General features: G+C 43.0%; 1 protein-coding gene across 1 annotated transcript; it reads left to right on the top strand.

Annotated features, from left to right (window-relative positions):
- Nucleotides 1-542: 542 nt before the first annotated feature.
- On the top strand, nucleotides 543-26,276 carry ITK (IL2 inducible T cell kinase). The gene is made up of 17 exons (XM_050311922.1): nucleotides 543-713; nucleotides 11,563-11,667; nucleotides 13,179-13,260; nucleotides 14,636-14,764; nucleotides 15,232-15,272; nucleotides 15,633-15,784; nucleotides 16,226-16,291; nucleotides 16,472-16,526; nucleotides 18,541-18,620; nucleotides 19,262-19,398; nucleotides 20,168-20,242; nucleotides 20,932-21,103; nucleotides 21,787-22,003; nucleotides 22,725-22,789; nucleotides 22,878-22,996; nucleotides 25,502-25,659; nucleotides 26,205-26,276. The coding sequence occupies exons 1-17, from the start codon at nucleotides 543-545 to the stop codon at nucleotides 26,274-26,276; spliced, it is 1,896 nt and encodes a 631-aa protein (XP_050167879.1).
- The last annotated feature ends 862 nt before the right edge of the window (nucleotides 26,277-27,138 follow it).

Here is a 27,138-nt window from a genome sequence, read left to right as displayed (position 1 = left end):
TCAAGTCCAACCTTTAACCAAACACCACCTTGTTAGCTAAATGATTACATGGGGAACTTCCTCAAAATCCGTTGTATGAAATCTCTGTGGCTCACTGCAAATGGGAAGGTACCATTCCTTCACAAAATAAATATGGATGCACAACCTACTTCTAAGAGGACAGTGAGGACACTCATCCCATACATCTGTGTTTGGTGTGTGCATTTATAACTGTATTTACTAGATCAGCAAATAGGAGACAGATGCTTAATCATGCCACACCCCTTTAATTAATCCTTAATCATTGATTCACACCTTCTGAATGCCCATCAAGTGTTATTTTTTCCACAACATTTACCCTAGCGTGTATCTCAACTGTGCTGCTCGTTTTATGACTTCAGAGAGGATGTGGTTATGGTTTGACAGAAAGGAAGCTTTGCTGTAGATGGGAAGATAAAGCTCAAAGCACCTACGCTGCCTTTTGAACTACTTTTTTTTTTTTTTAATTAACTGTCTCCCTTCTTGTGTTTCTTTCTTAGACGGGCACACAGGGTAGACTTCTCATGTCCTGGGAGACAAACATTCTTGGCTCAGCCATGAATAACTGTGTGCTCCTGGAGGAACTGCTGATCAAAAAATCCCAGCAGAAGAGAAGGACTTCACCCTCCAACTTCAAAGTGCGCTTCTTTGTCTTAACCAAATCCAAGCTGGCTTACTATGAACAGCGCCACGGGGTACGTCCGTCATTTTCTTTCTTAGAGTAATGGAGGGAAGGATGAAATTTGTTAAAGGGGAGGGAAAGGTGCTAATGGGGGGAAGGATGATCCTTTCTTAACATTTATTAACTTTCCTGCTCCTTGCTACAGCATCATCCAGTGAAAATTGCAAAGTGGTCAAATGGGCCATTTAGAGCTTCTGATCAGTGGGTGTTTGGTGTGAGTGGAGGAATAAGATTGCTTCTCCATTTTATAGCAAGGATCTAGTTTTGTTGTAGGAATTTGTATGGGCTGTTATGACCAATGTGTGTAAGAGCTGCATGAGCCTGTGCCTGGCAGTTCACATGGGAACAGGGATGACCCGGAGAGGCATAATGAGAAGGTCACAAGCGTGCCCTGATTGCATCTGTGAAAAAAGTCATCCACAGATCTTCAGTCTCATTATTTTCTTCAGGGTATCAGACTAAAGGCTGGTATGCCACAAGTCTTGAATTTTAAAATAAATTCAGCTGCCACCTGCAACATGTCTAGTCTTTGGAGCTAGCTTCAGAAGGGCTGTGATGATGAGATCCATGCTCAAAGTAGGCTTTGTTTCCCCAAGTTTGCATTTCCCTAATTTGCTAAATACAAAGAGAATTAGAAGCCAGTCTGTGCACCCCATTGTGTTAAGTGTTCTAGTTAAGTGGGAATTATTTTCTTCTTCTATTTAGCTGGATGTTTACTGAACCTCGTTATGACTGTAAATAATATTGCTTGTTTTCCAACAGTCACTGAACATGCTGTTAATCCACTGTGTTTAGGAACTGTTACTGTAGGGCAGAGCAGAACTGGGGACTGTTCTGCCTTGGATCCAGCACTGGCAACTTCAGACCATCTAATCTTGCGCAGTTGCAGAAAATTAAGTAAAACCAGAACCCAACAAGAAAAGTATGATGTGTCCTCGTATTTTATCATAACCTAGTTGGGGCTGGATACCAGCTTTCAAGGTCAACAGCCATTTTTACCTGCAGGCTATTTCTCTCAAATAAGCCCAGTGAAATGTTTTGCTTGCTTTTATTTTATAGGCTGTGTTTCTCTTACCTCCATTTTATAAAGGACACTATTCATTGCTGCATACTGTGACTATACATGGTTTAAGACTATCTTCGTCCGTCCTCCAAACTATTTTATTTTTCAAATGCCTTTTTTTAAAAAAGAAAATTAAAATTCCATTATAAATATTCCACTTAATTTTTCTGTGTTAAATTCTGAAGAGCATCTAGGTGATTCTGCTGTAGGTATTTACAGGAATCCTCACAACTGGTTTTCTTTGGTGCTTTCTGAGTCTTGGTGGACCTGACGTGAATTCAGCCTGCACTCTGCCTCGGTGCTTTTGTGGATTCACAGTAGGTGTCTGTTGGCATCTTTAGGCACTGAAATAGTTTGGAACATTTGACTCAGTGGGGCAGAGATTTCACATACTATATGAGTGTCTCTGGAAATTCTCCGGTCTTCCGAAAGGTCAGTTAGGTGAGATGAGGGTCTGGTGTATTATCCACTTTATGTTATGTGTGATGTATTTTAAACATGCACATATTATACATGTGTGGACATGTGTATGTAAACACACATGTAACTTTAGAACCTCATGCACATTTGAGGGATGGTGGGTCTATTTGTAATCACAGGGCTGATTTTGCATGAAATGCTGAATTTTTTTCTGACAATATCAGTTTGTTACATAAATAGAACTTCACATGAAATAGGGAGAAAAGAATTTGTCCTGTGAAATAATCCCAGAACTGATCCTTAGTCTCTTCAGTAGTCTTCCCTAAAATTAGGCCATCCTGATGAGACCTCTGCGTGGTCAGGTCATTGCTGTTCTGGAGAGGAAATCTTGGGGCAGCCCGTGCAAGCACCATCTTATTTTGTGCTGAGAACAGCATGAACGCCCAGCACTTGAGTTCACTGCCAGTGCAGGGAAGATTCAGATGAGCCCTGCCCAGCACATGGGCTGTGCCATCCCCAGGAGTGTCCCAGGACCAGGGACCGTGTGCAGGTGTTCAAATCGCTGATGTGTAGTGCTCATTTTCAGGTGCAGGCCCTGGCACAGGTTTGGCTCTGCTCCATGGGGACTCTCTCAGATGATTTATGGGGCTGGCAGGGGTCAGCACAGGCTGTCACCGTTGCCAGCAGGCAGTTTGTATATGGTCCTCTGCTCTGGAGGTTTAGGCAGAGCAGTAGGGACATTACTGTTCTCTGTCAGCAAACTGTCAGCTGCAGTGATGGAGAGGATCCTCAGGCACGTGGACTGATGGGGCCAGCAGCTGTCTGGACTTTGAGTGTATGTATTTTTCAAGGCAAAACTCTGTGGATGTTTGCTCTGAGAGTTTTCAATGAGTTTCTTTAAGAACCCCTTACCAACCTGTCCAATGGCTTACTGTACTCAGAGTTCAATACCCAGCACAGTACCCACCTCTCCAGTCCCTGATCAAATACAGGTAAAACAACTGCTGAACTGCTTAATAGTTTGAGAAGTCCCATTGATTTCAGTTGGGTGACTTAAAGTACAGCATATGCTTATGCATTAAGCCCAGGCTTACATGTTCTGCCTGTATTTAACAGGGTTTAGCAGCCAGTCCCTTTCTCTGCATTTTGAAACTGTGGGTATAAAAAGACATTTTAGAGTTTATTGTAGCAGTCCAAAACAAGGAGGTAAATAGGCCAAAAGGGTAGAGGGATAATTCTGCAAGCAATACCAAAAACTGTCAAGACTACTGACATGATAAAGGAAAATTTTTGCAATAACTGTAATGGCATTTTTGTTGTAATTTTCATCTTTCTGCCGTAGCTGACAGAGAGCACTGTTCTCCTCAGGGGCCAAGCACACAGTCCCCTTTAATGTTAATGAAAGATATTTACATGTCTCATTAGGAGAATGAGCCCCCAATAATTGACAACAATAAGAAGCTGTGTTTTCTGGAATTCATTATGCACTGCACAATGCAGGGCTGTCTTAACATAAAGCAAAGCCCTGATAACAGGCACATGTATTCAGCCCCCGCCTCTACTAAAATTCATCAGAAGTGCCTTTATTATAGCATGAAAATCAATTGCAAAGGCAAAAATCATTTTTTTCCAGGGCCTGCCTGGTTCTATAGCTACTGTTCATATGAGTAAACCAGCACATGGGAGTAATAATTTTAATTATTCCGATAAGTTTGATCCTCACTAGAATAATGGATAATGCAGACACTGTGATACTTTCAAGGTCCTGGTATACTTGCCATACTGCAAAAGAAGCAGAGAAGTGAATCCCTTTGGAGGGCTGTCTAGGACAGAATTTCAGTGTTGTTACTTAGCAAAAGTGTTTAAGCTGGTGAGTTCCCTGTGTCTTATTTGCCCAACAGCCTATGGTGCGTGGTAAACTCTTCAGGATATCAGACAGGAGAGTGAAGAGAGGTAGTTTAGCATTTCAGACACTGAGTAGAGATTCTTGCATAGTGTTCAGTATGCCACATTCCCACCTGGATGGGGGCAGTCAGAAACCTTGTGTTTCAAGCTGGCTGAAGTCTAAAAGTGGCACAGATGTCTGAGGCTGATGCCACACTCAGTGAATAGACCACTGTCTGCTGGGCTGGTACCACACCAGTACTCTGCCATTACATGATCTCTGCATCAGAGCTGCTCGTCTTGGCATGGCTCAGACCTGCAGAGTGCTCGAGTCTGCCTGTATCAACTGTGGAGAAGTGCTCCATGTCCCTAGACCACAGTTTTTCCTCTTCAAAAATGGGCATCTTGCCCCATACAGGCATTCTGAGGAGTATTTCAGGGCTGGGAAAATTGCACCTAACACCTGGGAAGGTCAGGAACATAAATATTTTTAAGTTTTATATCTTCATGCACTTGTGGATTATTATTAGTCCAGCTTTTAGAGGTAGCAATGAAAGGCACACACAGAAAAGGCCAAGTTCTCTTTTCATTCACATCAGCACTATTCTTCCTACACTGGTCAGATGCTCAGGAGGTCACAAAGTGTGAGTCAGCCTTGTCCTGGGCTCTTTCATTCACATCTTTGATACTCAGATATAAAGATGTCACTTTAGTGTGCCTTGAAATTTGCTCTCTTGTTCCAGGAGAACAAACGAATAAACTTGGCTGGTAAGCCTTTCATCAGCATCCCAAAAGTTCCTCTGTTGCATTATCTACAGGATTGGTTGCTTGCAGCAGTCCAGCCATCCACAGGAACAAAAGCCACACGTTGTTCCTCTGTCCAACTGTCCCTTTTACTTTGATTTTTCTACACAGAATCCAACTTCTCCATCCTGCCCTGGAAAGACTTGGGTTTTTTCCCTAAGACTCTAATGTAAACAGACTAAAACTTTTCTTCTAAAGACTTCCATTCTGGTCTTCTTGTCAGAGTGACCCTTCATACTGTTTCCCACTGCTGTGTGTATTCTGAATACCTTAGCAGTCATGAGGCTGTAATCCTCATTTAAAGTTAATTTAATTATGGTTTTAAAGACCACCTTACAAATAAATAGATCTGACTAGATACATCATTCTTCATAACTTGTCATGTATTTATTAACTAGTACTTTCTGCTTGCCAGATTTTGCAATACCATTTGTCTTCTTATGTGTATCTCCAACTAATTTATTAATAATAGACATATCATGCACAAAGAAGTCAGGCTTGGCATCTGCCTCCATCACCCATTTCAATGAATTTTTATGAAATAAAATCAATACAACCCTAAATAAGATGGAGGCAGGGTACAAAATGCAGGTTGTTTGTCTATGGCCTTTATAACTCTATGAATGTGTGGTGAAGTCTGGTAATAAAAACATCTCCTTCTTGCTGGAAAAACTAATTTTATCTTTCAGAATATGATTTAAACGATTTTCTTTTTGCCCAGTTCTGCTCCTACTAGAACTTTGTCTATATATTTATTGTCCTTTAATCTTTGAAGAATTTTTTATTAAATGGCTTCTGAGAAATGTTTTCACAGCAAATGTCAGATACTTCCCTTTTAAGCTCAAATCTTTCTTCTGTTGGAGGACAACAATAAAATCTTCAACCTATGTTTTCTTTTGTATCTTTAAGAAGGAAAGAATACCTCCTAATTTGAATATATGACAATAAATATGCAGTTTCCTAAGAGTTACCTTTTATTAGACTTTTCTATTGTGGCCATTTTTTGCTTCCACTGCCTTTGTCTTTGCTTTATATTGCAATCAACATCATAACTTCCTGCCCGTTGCTTTATACTCTTTCATCCTTTCTGACTGATTTTTAATTTTGGCCTTAAAGCTTATACTATTTTTAATTAAAAAGTCCTGGCATATAGTTAATTTAACTTCCTTTCTTTCACTGAATCCCTCATTCCCTGCAATCCCCTCCTCCCAGTCTTTGCTGGAGTCAAGAATAGCTTTGAAGAAACTAATACAGTATTCAGTAGTAGTTCCATATGCTTTTATGTAACATAAAAGACTTATTTCCATCATATTAGAAAGCTCATTTGAAAGCCAAGAATCTTCTCTTTTTTTCCCCATCTGTTTCTTGATGATGACATTGATTTTCCTGTCAAACCACTTGTGCTGATATCAGGGATGTGCACCCTGATAACCATCTCGGATGAGACCTGGGGCAATGTGAACTGAGGAATGAGCTTTGTCCGATCTCAGAGTAGGAATTCAGTGAAAATAATCATGTGTGAAGGCCTGTGATGGGCCAAGAGAAAAATACTCTTATGGCCAAGCACGGCTTTTCTCTGGATTTCTTTACTTAAACCTTAAATACTCACACCCCATGAAAATGTACAGTCTGTACCATAGAACCCTTGCAGAAAGGTTATGGTTTCAATTTTCCCTGCATGTCTCCTGTTTTCAGCTCAGAGCCCTCCAGCTGCTTCCCCAGACTCCTACATGTGCTTCTCCATCTCTGATGCCTAATTGAATGGAGGCACCTTAAGCACCAATTGCAGATGGTTTTGTTATTTAAGTCAATTCAGAGCACTCTGCATCCAGGGCTTGGCCACCTCTAAAACACCTTCATGTTCCTCAGATGTGAAAATGGCAAGAAATCCAATTTATTTATTATTTTAATTCAAGTTGAAGGACAAAATAGGCATGATAGAGAGGTAAGAAAAGCAGACACATTTAGGGATTTAAATATCAAATATAATGACATATATTGGAGGTATTAAAATGTAACACAACAGCCTGAGTTCTACAGAAAATTCTAATATTATCAGTTATCCCCTCTTTCCAGTTTTCCTTTGGGACACTTAGCATGGCAGGAAACGCAAAATCCCTTACATCTTTCTTTAAAATTCAATTTTCTCAATTTAGTTTTCAAATTTAATTTAAAAATTGTTTAAACTGTTTTACTTCCCATAAAACCTCAGACTATCAGTGTTCCTAATGAGAAAACTCCCAAAATACTGAATGATGCTAGTGTCCAGGCAAAGTTGCCATGAATCCACCAAACAACAGTTCTTAATACCCTATTTATGAGAAAAACAGGACATACCACAGTGTACAGATACAGTATCTGATAAGAAAGACAGAAAGATAGAAAGTAATTGTATCAACACAGTGTTCAAGGAGGTTCAAGTTCAAGCACAAGTCTTTTGGTCAGTGGAAAAAAAACATTAGCAGAAGAATTACTGTTAAAAATAATTCCATCTTGTTCCAGTGATACCTCTTAAGCTTTTGGTTACTATTTTCTGTGTCATTCTCCATTGTTACTGAGGTCCAACACAAGGCTGTGAGACACCCATAGTGGCAGGAGGCTCTGCAATACCAGAGCCATCAGCAGAATTTGGGCTGCTCATCACGTCAAGAAATTCCTTTCCAAATTACTTCAGAAACTCAGTAGGGCCTGAAGAAGGCTCTTTGAAAGGCAGTAACGCGTCACTCATTTCAAAAGATGAAGTTGACTGTGCTGGTTGAGCTCTCTGCCATTGGAAGGTGTTACACCTTCACACCAGCTCAGCTTCACATGGATCTTCATCTGTCTGCAAAGAGACAGACAGGCCTATTGAAGTGCTCTGTTCATCGGCCCTTTTATTTCATACCATGTGATGGTGCCACTTGCCTTGAAGCCACGTACTTGTATTGTCCATAAAATGACATTATAATAGCTCAAGTAGAGCTTTAACACTGTATGTCCATGGTAAATATTTTCTTACAGAGTTATGTGGAGAGAAATCAGAGTAAGAAATCAGTTTGGCAAGGAAAGCCGAACTGGCACGTGGGCAGCTCTTGGTAGTGACAGCTGCTGAGGAGTTTGGGGCCAGATAAATCTTGATTTCTTTGTTTTCCCCTCATCGGCACAAAAGAAACAAGATACAAGTTGTTATGCAACTTTGGAACGAAGCCAGCTTTATGAAACATGGCATGCTGCCTTCCTGCCAGAAAATGCTGCCTTGGGTCTCCTCCTGTGCTCCTTGAGATAAGGCTCTGCCCTCCCCTGCCTTACCTCTCCCTGGCATTCAGCCTTCCTCCCTGCCCTCTGCTCACAGCACTGATGGCTACATTTTTTGGCAGGGCCCTTTGATAAACACAGTGGGGTTCAACAGAACCCTTAAGCACCCACTGAGAGACCTTCAGCCTCAACGCTTGGTGAAGCACATTTCATTAATGCCCTTCACAAAGAGCAACAGCAAAGTGTAAGCCTGAAAGCAGCAAATTCCTCCAAATGCACAGCCCCATATCTTACAAGATCTTGTACATTTGTGAAGCCGTGGTCAGGAAGTGGGATTACCGATCTGTGTCACCTGCAGCGGCCACTGACGGCCCCCTGCCCTCTCACCATGAGCTTCACGTCTCTGCTCCTTCCCCTGCCCCAGACCATGAGCTGGTGAGAAGTTATTCATTTTGCTGGAAGGGAAAACTGCTGTGACATGATTGGGCAGTGTTGGTGGTTGATCTTAGCGTGTGACAGATGCCAGGCAGCTTATTCCTCAAGCAAACACAGTGAAATGCCTCCCTGTGTTGCAGGGCAGAGCTGTGCCAATATTCCCATGGCCAATTGTCCCAGTATTTAAGGCAAATAGGGACCATTGGGGTCATCTAGTTTATGCAGGCAACACAAACTAAAGGATTAATCAGTGAAAGAGCTGCTGGAGCTGTGTGGCAAAAGGAGTTGAAGCCATCAATGAATTGGGCTTGTGATCCTTTCAGAGCTGTTAGCTCTCCTTCCTGGGATTGCCATATTGCAAATAATGGATCAAAAGAAATAAAACAAGATGGGCTAAACTGCAGCACATGTGCTGCCCCTCATGGGACAGCAGCCTGCCCTGGTTGTCTTTCCACACATGCTACGCAGAAAGACCACTGAGGTTTTTCCTGACCAACCAGCTAAAACATCTACCTAATTATACTCTGGGCAGACTGAAAACAACAAATGGAGATCTGTCAGCATGTTTTGTCTCACTCTTTTAGGAGCAAGTCTCTGAGGTTTTTCAGAAACCATTTTTAAGAGGCTTTTCCTCTCCCCTCCCTTCCAAGTGAGTGGCCCAGTTACTTTTGTTGGATTAAAGCGCAGTCAAGCATTACAAAAGCAGGGATATATTTAGTTTCCACCCCAGGTCCTAATTTGTGAGTGGTAATTCCAGTTGTTTGTCCTTCTACGGGACTGTAATTGCTTTTTATCAGCAGAGTCCCATCTGCTGAGGATCTGCTGGGCAATGCCCTGGCTGTGAGACACACCCTGATCTTGTGCTGCAACATGAGATTAGGAAGAGCTTCCATTCCTGAATTATGTGATTAAAAGGAACACAGTAGGTGATGAGAGGTGCAGGACGACTGCACAAAGCTCCTTGAGAATGCTGGACCCTGTCTTTCATCAGAGTCCAGAAAGGTATCAACAAAACCAGTTTGCAGGGAAAGAGCAGAGCCTGTGACTGGCACAGCATTGCTTCCTAGAGCCTCAGAGGAGGAATGCATGTGGTTAAACCCGGGGACTTCAAAGGAATAAGATGAAGGAGGGTTCAACGTTAGCAAAATTGAAGGTTTTTATAGGATATAAATGGCTTTGTGTCTCATTGAAAGGGTAGAAGTCCCAGGGGCAGAACAAATGATAGAGGAGGTTTTGGAGAAGAGACAGAGAAAGCCAAGTCTGGAAGAAAAAAGTGAATAGATAAGAATGAAAGGAAATAGATGGTGAAAATGGGGTGCAATAAGGTCTTCTAAGGCTTGCCAATAACTCTTGAGAGTTAATTGGTATTTCCATTTCGCGGTGCTTTAAAGCCTTGTGTTTGTTGATATAAAAGAGTCCCACTCCACCCCAGAGACCTACACAGGCTGTTGTTGTCTGCAGGAGACAGTCCTGGCAGTAAATCCAGAGACACTGGTTAATCTGTGAGCAAAACCAAATACAAAGACCCAAATGCACAAGCAAAGTTCAGCAAGAGCAATGTGAGACCACACTGTAGTAATTTCCTTCTCTTGCCTCAAGTCCAAGCGCACAAAAGCAAAACACCCAGCCAGTCGTGCAAGAGTGGGGTTTGAGGAGCCTTGAGGCCTCTCTGTTTTGAGGCTGTTTGACAATGCAGTGTAGCAAACCTCAGCCCATCTCCAGAGGCATCAGCTGCTTCCCCGTTTTAGGCTCAATGTGATGATGTAAAGCAGCCAAGGAGCAGCAGTGGGGGTTGGCACAGTGATGGGGACAGCTGCTGCCAGAGGGGCAGGGCTGCGGGGTCGTGATGATGGAGGGAGCAAGAGGCAAGAGGGAGCTGGAGAGTGAAAGACACAAAGGGTTGGGTTGGGGTCCAAGGGAGGGTAAGAAGGTTGCTGAAGTCTTGCTGTCTCTGACAGGTACAGTGGAGCAGCTGAAGTTCACTGACAGTCGCCCGTGTTTGAAGAACAGACGGTTTGCAGTGTTTTGGCATTCTTAGGTCTCACTGACTTCCGTCATGTTGTCCCAAAAGTGAGCTGGGAGACAGCTAGTGTTTAATCCCTACTGAAAATGAATCAAAACAGGAAACCCAGCTGGTTAGCTTGCCTCTGAAGAGCAAATGCACGTGTAGTGAATTCTGCAGAAGCATCAGATACTGAGCCTCAGCTCCGCTCCCACCCGCTGTGTGCAGGCGTCACCTCACCCCTCTCTTGCAAAAGCTCAGTGCCACTGGCCAAGGAGCTATGGGGTGAGAATCCCATAGGAAATAGGGTACACTGAGGTAGCTGGGATATTTGGATGTCTTTTCATCTCATACCCATTCCTAACTGCCCATACTGTGATCAAGGTATCTGGCATATGGTGAATAATAACACAGCACAGGCGGCAAGAAAAGACCTTTGTCAGAAAGTTTTTGAGGATATTATGTATTTTAAAATTTCCTGTTATTTTTTTTCTTAGCTGAAAAGCCAAACAAAACAAAAACAGAAAAGTGTTGTGGTCTTTGGAAAACAGATGTGGTAAAAATGTGCATTTTTGATAAAATGCATAGTTTTGAAATGCTCAGTACCCAAACTTTTTTTAGTAAATTATTTATTGTTTTATATCTTCTTCAGCATGAAAGAGTAGTGTTAGTAAATTGAACATGGAAGGAAAACAGTCCTTTTTGGTTAAAAGAGCACTTCATTTTGTTGGAAATAAAAAAGTAAAAGCTGAATTTCAACCAAAGGTTTTGACTGGTTCTCTAACAATCCTTGAGCTGAGTTAAAGTACATATATATATGTGCATATATGTATGAGTATGAGCAAAACATGTGCAGGTGCCATATATGAGATGTTTTGTACTTTTAAATGTCTTACATAATCAGTTAATTTGCTTCTGCTCCATTAAAATTAAATCTCCCACGGACATGACAGTCTTGTCTAATTATTCACTTAATCCACAATCATTAGCATCAACCAAGTGTTTTTCTCTGTCTTTTAGAAAAAAAGGACTTTGAAGGGTTCTGTGGAACTTTCCAGGATTAAATGTGTGGAAATTGTGAAAAGTGACATCATCATTCCCTGTCAGTATAAATACCCTTTCCAGGTGAGTCTGTCTGTTGACCATACTGATAGAGATATCACTTCAATATATTTCAATAAAATTCTCCCTCACAATGCAGTTGTTAATGAACCCAACACCAGGGTGAATAACAGTGAAGGAAGAAAAAGCAGATTGAGGTTGGAATTGAACTGGGGAGTCAGTCAAGATCCATAAACCCTTGCACTCTTTGGTTTTAAATTGGAAAGGATCATCAGATCGAATGCTATCCCATGTTTAACACAACATTCAGCTGTCCCACTGACTCATGTGCAGAAAAAAAAACATCTTTCACATGGGGAATCCACTCAGGATTTTGTCCATTTTACCTGTATGGTACTGAAACTGAACACACATAAAATGAGTGATTTTGGGCAGTTGCTCATGCTCATGACTACATCTTTGGGAGATCTACTCACTGCATATTTAGAAATCTGCCTTAGGCATTATACAGACCTAACAATAATATCAACAGGAGAGACTTTGGCGGGAGTTATTTCTCCCCTTTCTCTATTTTATCGCTCTGTAGCATGCAAAGCAACTGCATCACTCTTCAAGGACTTCAGACTGATATGGAAAATCTTTTCTGTTCTTTAGACAATAATCAATATTGCCTCATCTACACCTCTGCAGAAACTTTAAAAATCAGCTATTGTCTTGTAGAAGCCTCTGTTTAAAGACAGTGGTCAAAGTTTTTCAAGGCACCTGTGAATCAATGAGCCCAGGTCCTGTTTGGCATGAAACTGCTGAGCTAAACATTGAAAGAGAACTGTAGATTATGCATTACATCAAATATTAGGCCCAAATATAGTAATTCAATTCAGTTTCTGATTCATTTTTGTTCTTGTGATGATTTACTCCTGGTCTGAAACTTCACAAGCTTTCTCTATTTCTCATCATCTGTTTGTTTGTAATTAAGCCAAGTTGATGAAAACAGCATCTTGATTGCTCATTGTTCATCTGCTCCAGCTACTTCCCCTCTATAAACCTACTGAAAGATATTAAAAATATTGAAAAATAATAGCATTCAAATAATCTCCAGGGAGTTGCTTGAGATTTATACTGACACACACAAAAAAATTGGCTCTTAGATCTTAAGTAAAGGTATCTTACAAGGAATTGCTAAAAAACAGATGCCATTTTCCCAGAGAAATGGAGTTTTAGAAGGGTAAACTGCAGCCAGTGAGTAATGGGCTGAATCCTCTGCAGGTTGGAATTGCTCTGTTGATTTCACAGGCATTTCTTAACAGCATAAAAGGGATCTAAACCAGTGCTTGTCTAGAATTCTTTCTTGATAAGAATTTCCATTCCATTTTAAATAGCGAAAAGTCGATGAGCTTAAGAGATGCTCATGATGCTTCTGAACAGGCCCTGTCGCTCCACTCCCCCACATCATCATTTTGTGTGCAACTTGTTGGTGAGAGGGCTGCTGCCTGTTTCCTTTGGTGACACCATTGTGCCCAGAGTATCTGGGATTGCTTCTCATGGCTGAGTCCCTTCTTTACTCCCCTCTCCAGATCGTCCACGATAGCTACCTACTCTACGTGTTTGCTCCCAACCGTGAGAGCCGGCAGAGATGGGTCTTCACGCTGAAGGAAGGTAATAAACCCTGTGCCCACCTAATTGTTGAAGTTACCTCATTCCTGTGCAGTGACCAAGCACTGGAACAGATTACCCACAGTGGGTGTGGAGTCTCCATCCCAGGAGATATTCCAGATCTGTCTGGACACAATCCTGTGCCATGTGCTCTGGGATGACGCTGCTTGAGCAGGGAGGTTGGACCAGATGAGTCACTGTGGTCCCTTCTAACCTGAACTATCCTGTGATTCTGTGATTTATCTTCTTCTTGGATAAACTGTTAATATGTTACTGTAATTTGAGGTTTCTTATTCAGCAAGAGACAAGCATGTTACTACAGCTAATTTTTTTAAATAATCAATCCTTTCTACATAGAAGATTTTTTGCGTCTTATTAATTTTTTGTTTGATGGCAACCTTCTTAGAGAATCATGACTATTAAGAAACGTTTTTGTGGGCAGCTTTCATTTCCTGTTCCCCTCCTGAATTGTTCTGTGGTTGCTGCCATGGTGCTGAAGCGAAGGCACAGCAACGAACCACCGTGGGCAGAGACGAAGCACAATGCTTGACGTAAGGATGGTGTTGGTTACATGAAAACTGCACCAGGCTTCTGTCACAGCTTTGTATCATAAGCTGCTGTATTGTGTCCCTCTGAAAACACTGTGCCTGATGGAGGTATTGTGAAGTTCATGCAACTGACTCTTGCAACCAGTTATTCCCTGTCTGGAATGCCCCTGCTACAAGCTCCTACTTCATCACCTCTCCTCATTCAACATTTTGAGACTGTCCCATCCCTTGGACAATTTGAACAGTCTCTTGAAACAGGCCTGCAGAACTTTTCTGCCCAGGAAAGTTATGATTGCAGATAGAGAGCCTGAGCTTCTAAAAGAAGTACTTTAATCACTCCTGAAGATATTCAAGACTGGTATTTACAAGTGCAAAAAATGTTTAGTGCTGATGAATGCCACACTTGTACAGCTCCTTCTGAACAGCAAGATGAAACAGCAAGTGTGCTGAGAATCATCAATATATATGGCCTGACAGGTTTTATTTCTTTTTATGTGGCCTGCCTTCTCTGGTTTTGGTGTTTTAGCATTTTAAGGAGAGAGTCATACTGGTAGGATTCTGTTCTACTGCAGTAGAGAGATATGGGCTCCACCACCACCTGGAAAGCTATTCCTCCACGTCAGTGGTGGCATTTACTCCCTTTGGGAGAAAGGAAAACATTAATGGAGGAGGTTGATAATGTTCACAAAGCTTAGTTTGACAAGAATAAGAAGTTTCTTTAAAGCGCAGATTATTTCCATTTAGTTCTAGATGTCTTTTAGAGCTGATGTGGATACAGATAAATTAATTTTCCTTCTTCTTCTTCTTCTTCTTCCCCTAATGTTTTCCAGAAACTAGAAACAACAACAGTTTGGTTTCAAAGTGTCATCCAGATTTTTGGTTAGATGGCAAGTGGAGATGCTGTGCCCAGACAGAGAAGATGGCAGTTGGCTGTGTGGAGTATGATCCCTCCAAAAATGGTATGGGATTTGTTAAGACCATCCTGACCTTGCAAATATTTATTCCTAGCAAAAGTACAGGATTGAATCTGTCTTGTAGAGAACATTAAAAAATATTACATTTCCTTCAAGAAACATGTTGCTGCAGGATATCCTATTTTGTTCTAACCATATTTCCTCTGTGGTTTCAGTGGCCAAGAGTAATCCTGACTTTGTCTCTTGAAAACACATAGTGGTCAATCATTCTTCACCCAATAAACTTTTACCTTGTATCTGGGTGATTCCTTAAGCAATCTGAACCCCAGTTTCAAACCCCTGCTGTGTGGCTGAGATTCACTGTGTAGGTGCAGTTGGCATCTCTTGCTCTAAAAGTTCAAGGCTCGCTATTCCCTGGGTTTGTATCACCTGTATCCATTCATTACATTGATGGTCTCTCCACTGTTTTTGTCCTGATTGGCTTCAAATTATCTTTCTTGATTTCATTTCAGCCTCAAAGAAGCCTCTTCCTCCCACTCCTGAAGATAACTGGGTGAGTGCAGTGAGGCATGTTAAGCTGTCTTTAGTGTCCTGTCCTGTGTGATTAACTAACAGTGGGGAATGTGTCCTCATTAAGGTTCACCACAGTGCAGTGACCTAGAATTTCACCTGTGATAACATTCCCTGGGCATTTTCTGTGCAACTGAAATTTTTGTATGAAATTCATTGTTTGAAAGTGCTAAAGATTCTCACATTGCCACCATACTCCTCTAGATGCTGTGGGGTGCTTTCCTAGCCTTGTGGCTTTCGAGCCCAGAGGACACGAGTGCTGCCAGGAAAATATCATTTTAGGGAGTATGCCATTGTTTTTTGTGAATATGAATATGATGAGCCTTTTGCCTTGTTTGTGCAGGAATTGTTTCTATACCCCAAGGATGCCTTGGTCATAGCCATATATGACTATGAGGCCCAGAATCCACAGGAGCTGACGTTACAGTATAACGAGGAATATTATGTGATAGACAGCTCTGAGGAACACTGGTGGCTGATTCAAGATAAGAATGGGTAAGTCCCTTTTCAACAGCCAATTTACAAATCCTTTCTAAATCCAATTTGTTCTTCCATTAACATACATGCTGGCCCCTTGTTTAACTTCTGAGAAGCATCTTCTGGCATACAGGAAAGCTGATGGAAGGTTATTTAGGGCCACTTTCTTCCCTTTTAATGTTTTTATTCAGACAGTTGGAGAAAAGTTAATTTTAAAGAAACAAACAGTCCTTCTCTTAGGCTGGTATTTGCTGTGATACACGTAGGGGAAAAAATTGTGAAACTCTCCAGAAGTTTTGAGGTGCAATCAGTTGTTTTCTTCTCCAGTAACCCTGCTAAATACATAACAACCAGCACTTCTATCATGCAATGAGCAGGCAAATCTTTCAAGGCTCACTCCTACAGATGCAGAGGAAATCCTATCTGTCAGCACACTCACACTGTGTTGCATCTCAACAGGCATGAAGGTTACGTGCCAAGCAGCTACCTGGTGGAAAAATCGCCCGAGAATCTGCAAATGTATGAGTAAGTTGTGCCTATGTTTTTCTTGCACCTCTGAGTGCCCTGGATTTGAAGCTCCAGGCCTCAAATGCCCCTACTCCAGAACCACATGTCAGTGCTGGCCCTGGGGACGCTCAGTTCAGCTTTTCAGCAGAAACTTTCCTGGGCTGGAAATGCTGACTCGGAGTCTTCTGATGTTTTCAGGTGGTACAACAAGAACATCAGCAGGAGCAAAGCAGAAACTCTCCTCAGGGATGAGGTAAACCAGTGTTATGTATGAGGTGGATGGGAAATACTAATTAATTAATGACAAATGAAGCCTGCAAGGGCTGCTCTGTGTCAGAGAGCTGAGCCCTGGGGTTCCTGCTGTGCTGCTGTCCTTAGTGTGAGATGCCAGATAAAGAACCACCAGCACCACCCCCTCACCTCCACATTTGCTGAGCATGGGCAGAGAGCTGTGCCAGCCTGCTCTAGCCAAACACACGCAATAACTGTGGCTAGTAGAAAACATTGCTTCAGAACACTGTGTCAACTGAAAACTGTGATGTGAGCTCATCTTTTCAGCCTCTGCAGGAGGCCTCTGGATGCCATTAGTTCTCTGAAAATTTAAGCAAAGTCATGCTGAAATATTTTGGGTGAAAGCCAAAAGTATGGGCTTGGGGTTTGTTTTTTAGTTTTGTATGTATATGTGCATGGGAGAACACATCTTTAATTTTTCAGTTGAGCCAGAGTTTTCCAGCAAAGACTGTATTGAAAATATAAAGAATAAGCTTCTTGTTCAGATTTTCCACACAAACATAACTTCAGTTTTTAAATAAGCTCTTACACTAACAGGTGTCCCAAATAGAGTGTTGTTGCTTGGAATGACAGTATTTAATGGAAATAAAAGCGGGTTTGTGTGGTTTTAAAAATTCTTCTAGCTCCTATAAACTACTACAGGACATGTCCACACATGGTTTAATAATCTTATTTTTCCTCTTGGTCCTACCAGCACAACTTTTCTATGGCAATTACCCCCATGTGTCTGCAGAGACCTCTGGTTCAAAGCTTTGCAACCCTCACAGCTCCCCCCAAAAATGTGGCCAAGTTTGTCAGTGATCTTTGGCCAGGCCTGGTGTCAAGTGGGATTGAAGGGCAAAAGTATAGCTTACAGTAACTCAGGTAGGATGCTGTCACCAAAATTTGCCCACCTTGGATACTTGCCAGGGTAGAGACCCTTTTCAGAGCTTCCCTGTGCTAGAAATTGCATTGTCCAGATATTGGAGCTGATCAGCCCTCTGGGGAGGTGGGAGCGAGTCCAAGGCAGGGTGCACTTGGTGGATTAGTTTTCCCTGAAGTGTTGTGGGTGAGTAGAAGGCATATAAAATGGAGGAAACCAACCATGTAAAGCAAAGGAGGGAATGAAATAATCTGGTACTTGGGATGCCAGAGGAAAATCATCTTTATCTGCAAACAGAAGGAAAATGCGGTTTTTATTATCAATACATAGGCCAGTGCAGCAAGTTCCATCCATACTGTGATGTTAAATCTCCTTTGCCATCTGATCCATCAGTGTCTGGCCCTGTGGGATCATGGCCTATAAGACATGTTAGCATTGAGATGAGTAGAAAACAAAAGTTAAAAAAGAAAGCTGTTCTGTGAGTGCCAGAGAGCAGGGATCTTTCCTACACATTTGTGTTTAGATACTGGATGACTGGTGCACCTGTGAAAGGGCAGGATCATGTCCAAGCTTTTCCCATTTGTGGTACATTGGTAAATTATCATTCATACACTCCCATATGGATTCTCTGGTGTTGGATAAACTGTGCTTTCATTCTGTAGCTGCTCAACAGAGAGCACTCGGAGGGGTTTGCCTTTCCACTCGGATGCACATTTCATTGAACACATGTTCTGTCAAATAGGGCTGAAGGCAATCAATGGGTTCAGAGTTTCTAGGAGAGGCTTGGAGGGACAGAGAGGCACAGCCACATGAACTCAGCACAAGTGCCTAAGTCTCGTTTCCTCTGAGAGCTCTGAGAGGAAACTGAGCTGAAAGCACACAGCACCCAAGAGACACCAGGGTGTACCTGCAGGCCCTGGGCAGCCACCAGAGCAGTGCGTGGGACAACCCAAGCTCTGTCAGTGGGTTGAGGCTCTTTTTTTCCCTACATGTTTAGCACATCCTCATGACTGAGCAGTAGACAGGGCTGAAATTAGCACAGCTTTGCCCCCAGCCTGCTTCTTTTTTTCCATTATGTCTCTAACCAGTTTTCTCTCCTTTGCTCCTGTTCCAGGGTAGGGAAGGTGCCTTCATGGTGAGAGATTCGAGGCAGCCTGGCATGTACACAGTCTCTGTTTTCACCAAAGCATTAAGGTACAGCTGAGCTCAGCAGCTTTTCACATCAATTACATCAATGAAATGGCTTCTGTGAGTGTGTAATCTCTGTGTAGTTGTTTTGGCATTATAACGAGAGAACAGAAGGCTCATGAAAATGATAGAGGAAAACACTTCCAAAAAAGGCAGAGAGTCAGCTGCCAGTTGCAAAGTGTATTAAAGGCTCCACTTCTCCCTGCATCTAAATATGTGCCTATAAATAGTGCCTTAGACATCACTGGGGTTGTAATACTGATGAAATTGTCTCCCCAGCTGAAGTGACCATAGGGTCAACATGGACTGTGTGCTGGACTCATCAGAGGTGGACAGCACAAGATTAGTGAAAGGGTTTCAGTAACGAGGCAGGAGGTTTTGTTTCACAAAGAAAAGGCAGAGAAACTTATAAACTTATGTTATCAGGAAACCTCAGCCTTTCTAGAGATGAGACCATCTATGAGTGAAAAGGAGAACATACAAGTACACAGACTAATTACCAACTGTACTCACTCCTTGTTCCTCCCCTATTCATTCTGGGGGAAGGTTTTCCCCTTTTCTCACTTGCTACTCTTCTGTTTATACCCCAGATTCCTGTCTTTTTGCTGCAACCTAGTTTTCCTCAAAGAAAGCCTCCTCTCTTTCAGCACAGACAACAATCCTGTTATAAAGCATTATCACATCAACGAGACAACTGACTTTCCCAAGCGGTATTACTTGGCAGAAAAGCACGTGTTTGACTGCATCCCTGACCTCATCAACTACCACCAGCACAATGCAGGAGGTGAGTGAAGGCCAGCACTGATCAGGAAGTTGTTGGTTTACCCCGTGCAGCCAGGTGGCTGTTGTGAGTGAAGGAAGGCTCCCAAGCCCTCTGTCCTCACAATGAAATGTTAAATGGCATCACTTCTTCCCAGTTACACCAGCACTTGGATGGCAGTAAAATGACCATTTCAGGCCAGTTTCCAGCTTCCAGCATCACATCTTCACTCTAGTTGTCCTTCTAAGGCTGACTGTGGCCAACACAGATGTCATAATGACACAGCATTGAGAGCCCTGGGGGAGTATCACCACTGCCAGGCCAAGCTACCTGTTTGAATTACACAGCAGGGCCTTCTTGCCCAGGAGGTGATATATTCCTGGACCTTGATTTGACACAAAGTCAGGGACATGGCCAGGATCCATAGCCAGACATGGGAGTCACCAAACACTCCCATCTGTACAGTGCAGGAGTACCACAGGAAACCCTAGGCTTCAAAAATACACTGAAAATAAAAGGTATCATTTGGAAGTTCATCAGAATTAATAGAGACTCACAGCTCACATTTGCAGACAGAGTTAAAATGGAAAATAAGCTGAAACTGCTCAGGATTGGCTTCCTTCTCACAGGCAGGAAATCAGTCTGAGCAGAAGTTCAGCTGCCCTCAAGTGGGGCTGAGAACTCAGTACAATAAACCTGCTTTCACTATCCAAACTGCCTCCTGGGGTAGTGAGAGCCACACTTCCTGTGGCTGTGACAATAACTGGGACCCCCCTTTCCCTCTGTCCCTCAGGTCTCGTCACTCGGCTCAGGTATGCGGTGTCTTCGTGGAGGAAAAAGGCCCCGATCACCGCAGGGCTGAGCTATGGTACAGTACCCTCATGACTATTTGGGAATCACACTCCTTGCTGTTAGCTGGGTGATCCTGCATATCCCTGTGGATATTGATGAATATTCATGTGACCACAGCCATAATAAATAGCTTTCTCCAGATCTTTACACTGCACTGTTCACTGGATTATCATCTTTGTCATTACCATTGGTAACTGACTGAACCGACAGTGCAGTGCCTTGAGGGAGTGATGAGAACCCCAGGGTGTCAATAAAGTCAACATTAACTACTAAAATGAATGCTGAACAAAGGGGATGGGAGTGGGATCATAGCACGATTTGATGAAAGCTGTCTCTCCTGAGAGATGCCTCCATTTGAGTATTGTTATCAACAGAATTTTGCCAGTATCGTCCTTATTGTAATTCTTGGAGACATCAAAGAAACTCAAACCCCATGTTGTGCTCAGTAGTGCACATATGCATGGCAGAAACAATCCTTCCTGAAGAACTGGATAGACAAGACAAAGGAGGGGGAAAAGGGGATGTTGTTGTTCCTACTCTTGAACACGACCTGCAGGACGGACTAATCAAATGAGCTATCAAAGGTCAGACAGGCAATTTGAGGGAGAGACAGAAAGTCTCACACCACATCCTGTCTCCCGCAAAAGCTTTTTGTTTGACATCCTACTGCTCAATCCTTACTCTTTCTCCCTTACAACTGAACAGGAAAATTGGTCATTAACGCCTCTGAGCTCACCCGTGTGCAGGAGATTGGCAGTGGTCAGTTTGGGGTGGTCTACCTTGGCTACTTGCTGGACAAGACGAAAGTAGCCATAAAGACCATCCGTGAGGGAGCAATGTCTGAAGAGGATTTCATTGAGGAGGCTAAAGTCTTGATGTAAGTAGCAGATTCACCAAGAAAATCAGCCCCTCTGGGATTCGTAAGATTGAACCAAAGTGTTGCCAGGAATATGCATCGGGAATTCAAGCTTTGATTATCTGCTATGTATCTAAATAGTATAGAGGGAGACAGGTGAGCTCTGGCAGCTACAGAGGAAGGCAATTCAAAGTGTAGGTGAATTACTGTTCTTCAAAGTCTATCAGTATCCAGAATGGTCTTCCAGATCTCTGCTGCTCAGGGTTCATTTGGGAAAGCAAAGTGTTTTTTGTCAAAAATAATTACATGGAGAAATACCTTACAATTTGAGGGAAATTTTATTGAAAACCTTTACCTGCAAAACTGTTTTTTTGCTTTGCACAACTGGATATATTCTCTTTGGTTTTATTGACTGACTTTGTATTTTTTGCATTTCCCTCCCTTCAGAGCAAACAGAAATGGATTTTATTTTTGTTTGACTGTATGATTTTCCACGCAGAAAAGTCTTTTGGTGACCATCCCCATTAAAAAGGGATGATACTTAGACCTACTTGACATTAGACTTGGTCTACCCATGTGCAGAGTTGGCCTTTGCAGAGAGCAGGGTGCAGCACAGTGGCTCATGTAGCTGTGCATTACACAGTGGCTGTAAGAATAGAAGGCACTGAGCCTATTCTTTTCCACCTTCCCTCCCTATCCCACAGGAAGCTGTCTCACCCCAAGCTAGTCCAGCTTTATGGCGTGTGCTTTGAGAACACTCCCATATCCCTGGTGTTTGAGTTCATGGAAAACGGCTGCTTGTCCGACTACCTCAGGAGCCAGCGGGGCACTTTTTCAAAGGAAACCCTGCTGGGGATGTGCCAAGATGTGTGTGAGGGAATGACTTATCTGGAACAAAACTCTGTCATCCACAGAGACCTGGTATGTTGGTCCCACATAGACTTTTTCTTTGCTCCGGGTGGATGTTTTCCTGTGCTTTCTTCCTTCCTTAATTTCAGCTTTCGCACTCCTCGTACATATTTGCAGGGGATCCTGTATCTGCCCTTATTGCAGAATCAGCACCAATACTTTAGGGAAAAAAAAAACCCAACCCCTGGAGTGCTGATTAATCTATTTCCCTTAATTGTGTTTGGGGGAGAAGAAACAAGCCTATAAAGTTTTTCTTCCTTCCTGAGTGGACCATTTTGCTCCCCAAGAGCCAGAGTTCCTGGGTACTGACTCCTCTTCATGTCTAAAATCAGTGGAGAAAAAAAAAAAAAAAGACTTCTTCTTGCATAATTCATGTATAAACATGCACTGATGATAAAGTACTTTTAATTAGGTGGTGTTCAGTCAAGCTCCATCGGTCACTATGGAGCAAGAACTGTGAGAAGCTGTGGATATTTTAGGGTCTTTCTCTGCCCTTTCTAGGCAATAAGGGCCTGAAAGTTATGTTGATGGTTGAACAGCTTTTCTGGCAACAGGAACATGCTGTAAAATGTACAGAAAGCATGAGGAGCTCAGGGTTTTGTCCTCTTTGTATGGCACAATGTCACTTTGATGCTCTTTTTTAAGCACTATCTGCTCTGCCAGGATAAAAGCCACTGAGTGGTTGTGACAGTCTCTCAGCCCTGACCTGCTGCCTTTGCACCTTCTTTTGTAGGCTGCCAGGAACTGCCTGGTGGGGGAATCCCAGGTGGTCAAAGTGTCCGACTTCGGGATGTCGAGGTAATTCCTCTAAGACCATGCATGGTCCCTGCAGGGCTGTCGTGGGATGGGGAGTTACTCAGCATTCTCCCTTCTTTCCCTGTTCCAGGATTGTCCTTGATGATCAGTATACCAGCTCCACAGGGACCAAGTTTCCAGTCAAGTGGTCTGCTCCAGAGGTTTTCTCCTACAGCAACTATAGCACCAAGTCTGATGTTTGGTCATTTGGTAAGAAACTCTTGTCAAAATGGAAAAAAGTTCAACAAATCCCAGCTTAGAAAACTTAAGGGCTCAATCCTGAAGTAAACTCTTCTAAACACTACATCCTCTGGATTCTAAGGGTGTTCTGTAGCTGTGCAATGCTATATCATACCAAGTAATGAACTGTGTTTCCTGCTGACATAGCAAGAATGTCCAAGAAAAAACTGGAGAGCCACTGACAAGATTACAGAGGAGAGCAGAGCAGAGCAGAGGAAAGAGAAAATATTTAGGCACTCCATCTCTCTGCATGTCAGTCCTAGGCATTGATTCCTCATTCAAACCCTCTGCCTTTCCAAGTTTGCTCTGCTGAGCCCATTTGCTTTATGCTGATCTGAAAATATAATTTCACTGCTCCCATTTCTCCCCTCATTTCCTGGCCCCCAATGCATTGTTTTATGATTTGTGTCCATTCTTTGGTCTCCCTTCTGGACCCTCACAGATAAGAACACCGCTGTATACTTTTTCCCCAAAGCCATAACAAAGGCTATCCCCTGGGCTGTAGATCTGGCACACTCATGGCCCTGGCCCCTCTCCAACCAACATGCAAATCTCTGTTACCGCAGTGAATCGGGGCAGTGTGCTGTGCACAGCACACAGTCAATGGGGTGCCACTCAGCTCCAGGCCCAGCAGTAAATAACGAAGGATTATAACCTTTCCTAGTCTGTGCTTGTGAATGCTGTGCTCTCCTTGCTCTTTGCTGTGGCTCCCATCTCCTCTGCTGTGTTTGAAGCTGTGCACTCCTGGGGTGGGCTACGAGCAGCGAGGCGGGTGCTGGGTGCTCAGGCCCCACACAGCCTCCTTCACAAACTCAACAGGGAGATGCTTCAGGGAGCACCATTCCTCTCCCCATGTTCCCTGGCATGTGGAGGAGGCTGTCAGCACTCACCATGTAATGACAAGGGACAGCTTTTGTCAGTGGAGCTATTGCTGACACCTCACAGCAGTGACATGGGGAGAGGTGCTACTTTGGTAAGAATGTTCTTCTGCTTCACAAATCGGAAACTGGCCTGTACACTGAGAGCCAGATGCTTCCAGAAAGGGTGCTCAGATTGATTTACAGTCAAGCTAAGCCTGGTGAAGTTGGCTTACTCCAGTTTCAGGTCTGAATGAAATACAGGTGAACTTTGCTTGTGTTGGTCAGTCCTTTTGTGAGATGTGCAGACAGTGGGTTGTACATCTGTCAGACTCGTTATCTCCCCATCCAGTGGGGTTTGCATTAGAGGATTCCTCATGGTCTCATGACTGTGAGCAGCTTTCTGCTCTGCTACTCTGTAGGCCATTCATCTCTTCTGCCAGGTCTGAAATCCTGCTGTGCCCAGGAGAACAAAATAGGCATCAGAAACTCCCAGTGCAGGAATCTGCACACTGGGGTAGTACAACTTCTTTGCTTATTCTTCAGTAGGGCCAGTATCATTGGTGTGGAGCTGCAGTCTCTATGCATCTTCCTATTTGAAGATGTCAAAGGTGGAAGCAGACGTAATTGAGCAAAGCTGACTATGGAGTTGCACAACTTTATTTCAGAACAGTCTATAGTCTGTCTCCCTTTCCTAACACAATGTGAACACAGTTTACTATGTGAGGCATAACAGGTGACCAAAGAAATTAAAGCTAATAACAACCCAGATGCCTTGTATTCACTCCATTTGCAGACCCTCTCTGACTTGGAGGCCAACTGCAGTGTATTCGGTCTTTTGTCTTTGCCTGTCTCTCTTTCACCACACTGGAGAAGCTTGAGTTTCTGTACTGCTCTGAACAGAATCATAGGAAAACATTGGACTGTTTAGGAAAAGAAGAAAAATGTGCCTCAATCCTTTGAAATTCCACTATGAGTGCATGTGAATTCATCCCAGAGAATCACACCAGCCAGGACATTTTTCAGGCGAGGAGTTCCCTGTGCTAAGCTGGGTAACAGGAATAGAGCAGTTCATGTGGCTTTATTGCCACTGAGTCTCACCAAAATTAACAGATTTGGCTACAGGACACACTGCAGGCAGGAACATCAGTGACATGTCTCTTCTATGTGATTAACTGGAAGCAAAAATAGATGAACTGAATCAGTGACAAAAAAGCAGCTTCTCTTTTCCAGATTACACATCTGGATGGAGCACATGCACAGCATTCCCTCTTCACAGTTTTGGAGAAGACATGCTCTGCTTTCTGACACATAACACAGCATCTGACTCATGGGGAAAGACATCCCTGTGTGCTAGACTATCACAAAGTAGGATGCAGAGAAGTCAGACTGGTACTTCCACACATTCCAGTGCACAGCAGAGATCCTGGCTGGCATTGTACAGCTGTGTTAGGGCCTGCCTGGTTTTTCAGATGTGTACTGAGAATCCAAGTGAAAATGCTTTTCCAAGTAGCTGACAACAATGTTGAGTTGCAGAGAAGAACAGGTGGAAGGTGGCCACAGGTCTGATGAGGGTTTTATTTGCTTTTTCGTGATTTTTCTCATTTGTTTGCTGTAGGAGTGCTGATGTGGGAGGTCTTCAGTGAAGGTAAAATCCCCTATGAGAATCGCACCAATGCAGAAGTGGTGGAAGAAATCAATGCAGGATTTCGGCTCTACAAACCTAAGCTGGCCTCCAAGGCAATTTATGATGTCATGAGCCACTGCTGGAGGATGGTTAGTATTGTAATAAGAGAGTCCTAGTTCCCAAAGACAAGAGCTCTCTTTCCCTTGGCTTAAAGGAGAAGAGAGAAGTGTACCCATCACATGCTAACACAAGATAAAATCCTGGACGTGAAGCACTGTAGCTTTCATCTGCACCAGCAAGCAAACTCTGGTCTCTCTCCCTTGTATTTAATCTGCTGTTTCTATAGAGTGCATTGACTTCACTAAGGAGCCCGTGTAGTGCACCTAACTCAAGTTAATTCAAAAGTTTCCTTCCTAAGAAAGCTGCAGATCTGTGGGGCTGAGTTCTAACAGTGATGGTAAAGATGACAGCCAAGCTATTAGAAGGTACTTAGTGTCCACGAGACAAAATTCACTGCTAATAGAAAAGAAACATTGCACAGAAGGAAGCTGGTTCTTCCACTGGCATTTTCTCTATAGGGATAGATTGTATTTTTGTTAATACTCCGTTTCTTCACAAGATTTTCATTGCTAACCTTGCCATTCCTCTCAAGCTGACAATAATGTTCGTCCTCTCTCTTCTCTCCCCTGCTCAGAGGAAAGACGAGCGGCCACCCTTTTCTCTTCTGCTGTTTCAGCTGAGTGAAATCTCTGAGTATGATCTGTAATCATGGCACTGTTCACTCAGCACAGCTAAGAGAGTCCTGGGAGGAGAGACGGCTGGATTTTCCCCAACAAAGCATTAACAGGAATCCTCTCACCATAAACACTTGCCATATGCCTGGGGAGAAGAGAGGGCAGAGGCTGGTACTTCCAGACAGACAAGATATCCCTGGGTCCTCCAGAGCCTAGACAGACACAGGCTTTGGTTTGGCCAAGATTGTGGTTTGCATCTTAAAAGCAGAGGCAGCAATTGAGCACAGAGTCCTGAACCACACAATCCAGCAAAGGTATTTCTCCCGAAGATACAGCCTCAAAACTAAGAGATCTGACAGTGCTGTTCCAGTTCTGTGAACTCCCAAATGAAGGTCTTCCCTGGGGAAAAGAAAAACCTGTCTTTAACTGAGGAGGAACGTTTAGACATTTCCACAGCTTTCTAATTCAGAGTGGGCTGGACCTGAAAGCTCTGAACGTGAATAACCCTGGGAGACACAGGAACAGTGACTGCATTTTTGACACTGATATTTGAAGGTGGTTTTCTTTTCCCTTGCATGATTTTTTTCTGCAACTGTGGCATAACAGGAACAGGATTTGGATACCTGGTAAACTGAAGAGGTGTCTGTGTGTGCATGAGATTTTGTAAGGGAGGAAGAGAAAAAACAACGTGCTGAAGAGTTTTGAAATTGTCTCAGATTGCATTGTATAGTGAGTGGGAAAAGGGGACTCTGATGCAATTGGAGACATTCTTGGAGAGGGGAAGTCAAAGCTGAACATTTATATTGCTTTTTTCTTCAGTCTTCATACATTAGAAGATTATTACATGACTTCTCTCCAGTTTATTTGAACAAAGTATGGAGGACTGAGCAGTGC

This window comes from Myiozetetes cayanensis, unplaced genomic scaffold (assembly GCF_022539395.1).
Source record: "Myiozetetes cayanensis isolate MyiCay16 unplaced genomic scaffold, myiCay2020 scf17, whole genome shotgun sequence".
NCBI classification, from domain to species: domain Eukaryota; kingdom Metazoa; phylum Chordata; class Aves; order Passeriformes; family Tyrannidae; genus Myiozetetes; species Myiozetetes cayanensis.
The sequence above is the reverse complement of the archived record's forward strand: the minus strand, read 5'-3'. Positions and strand labels throughout refer to the sequence as shown.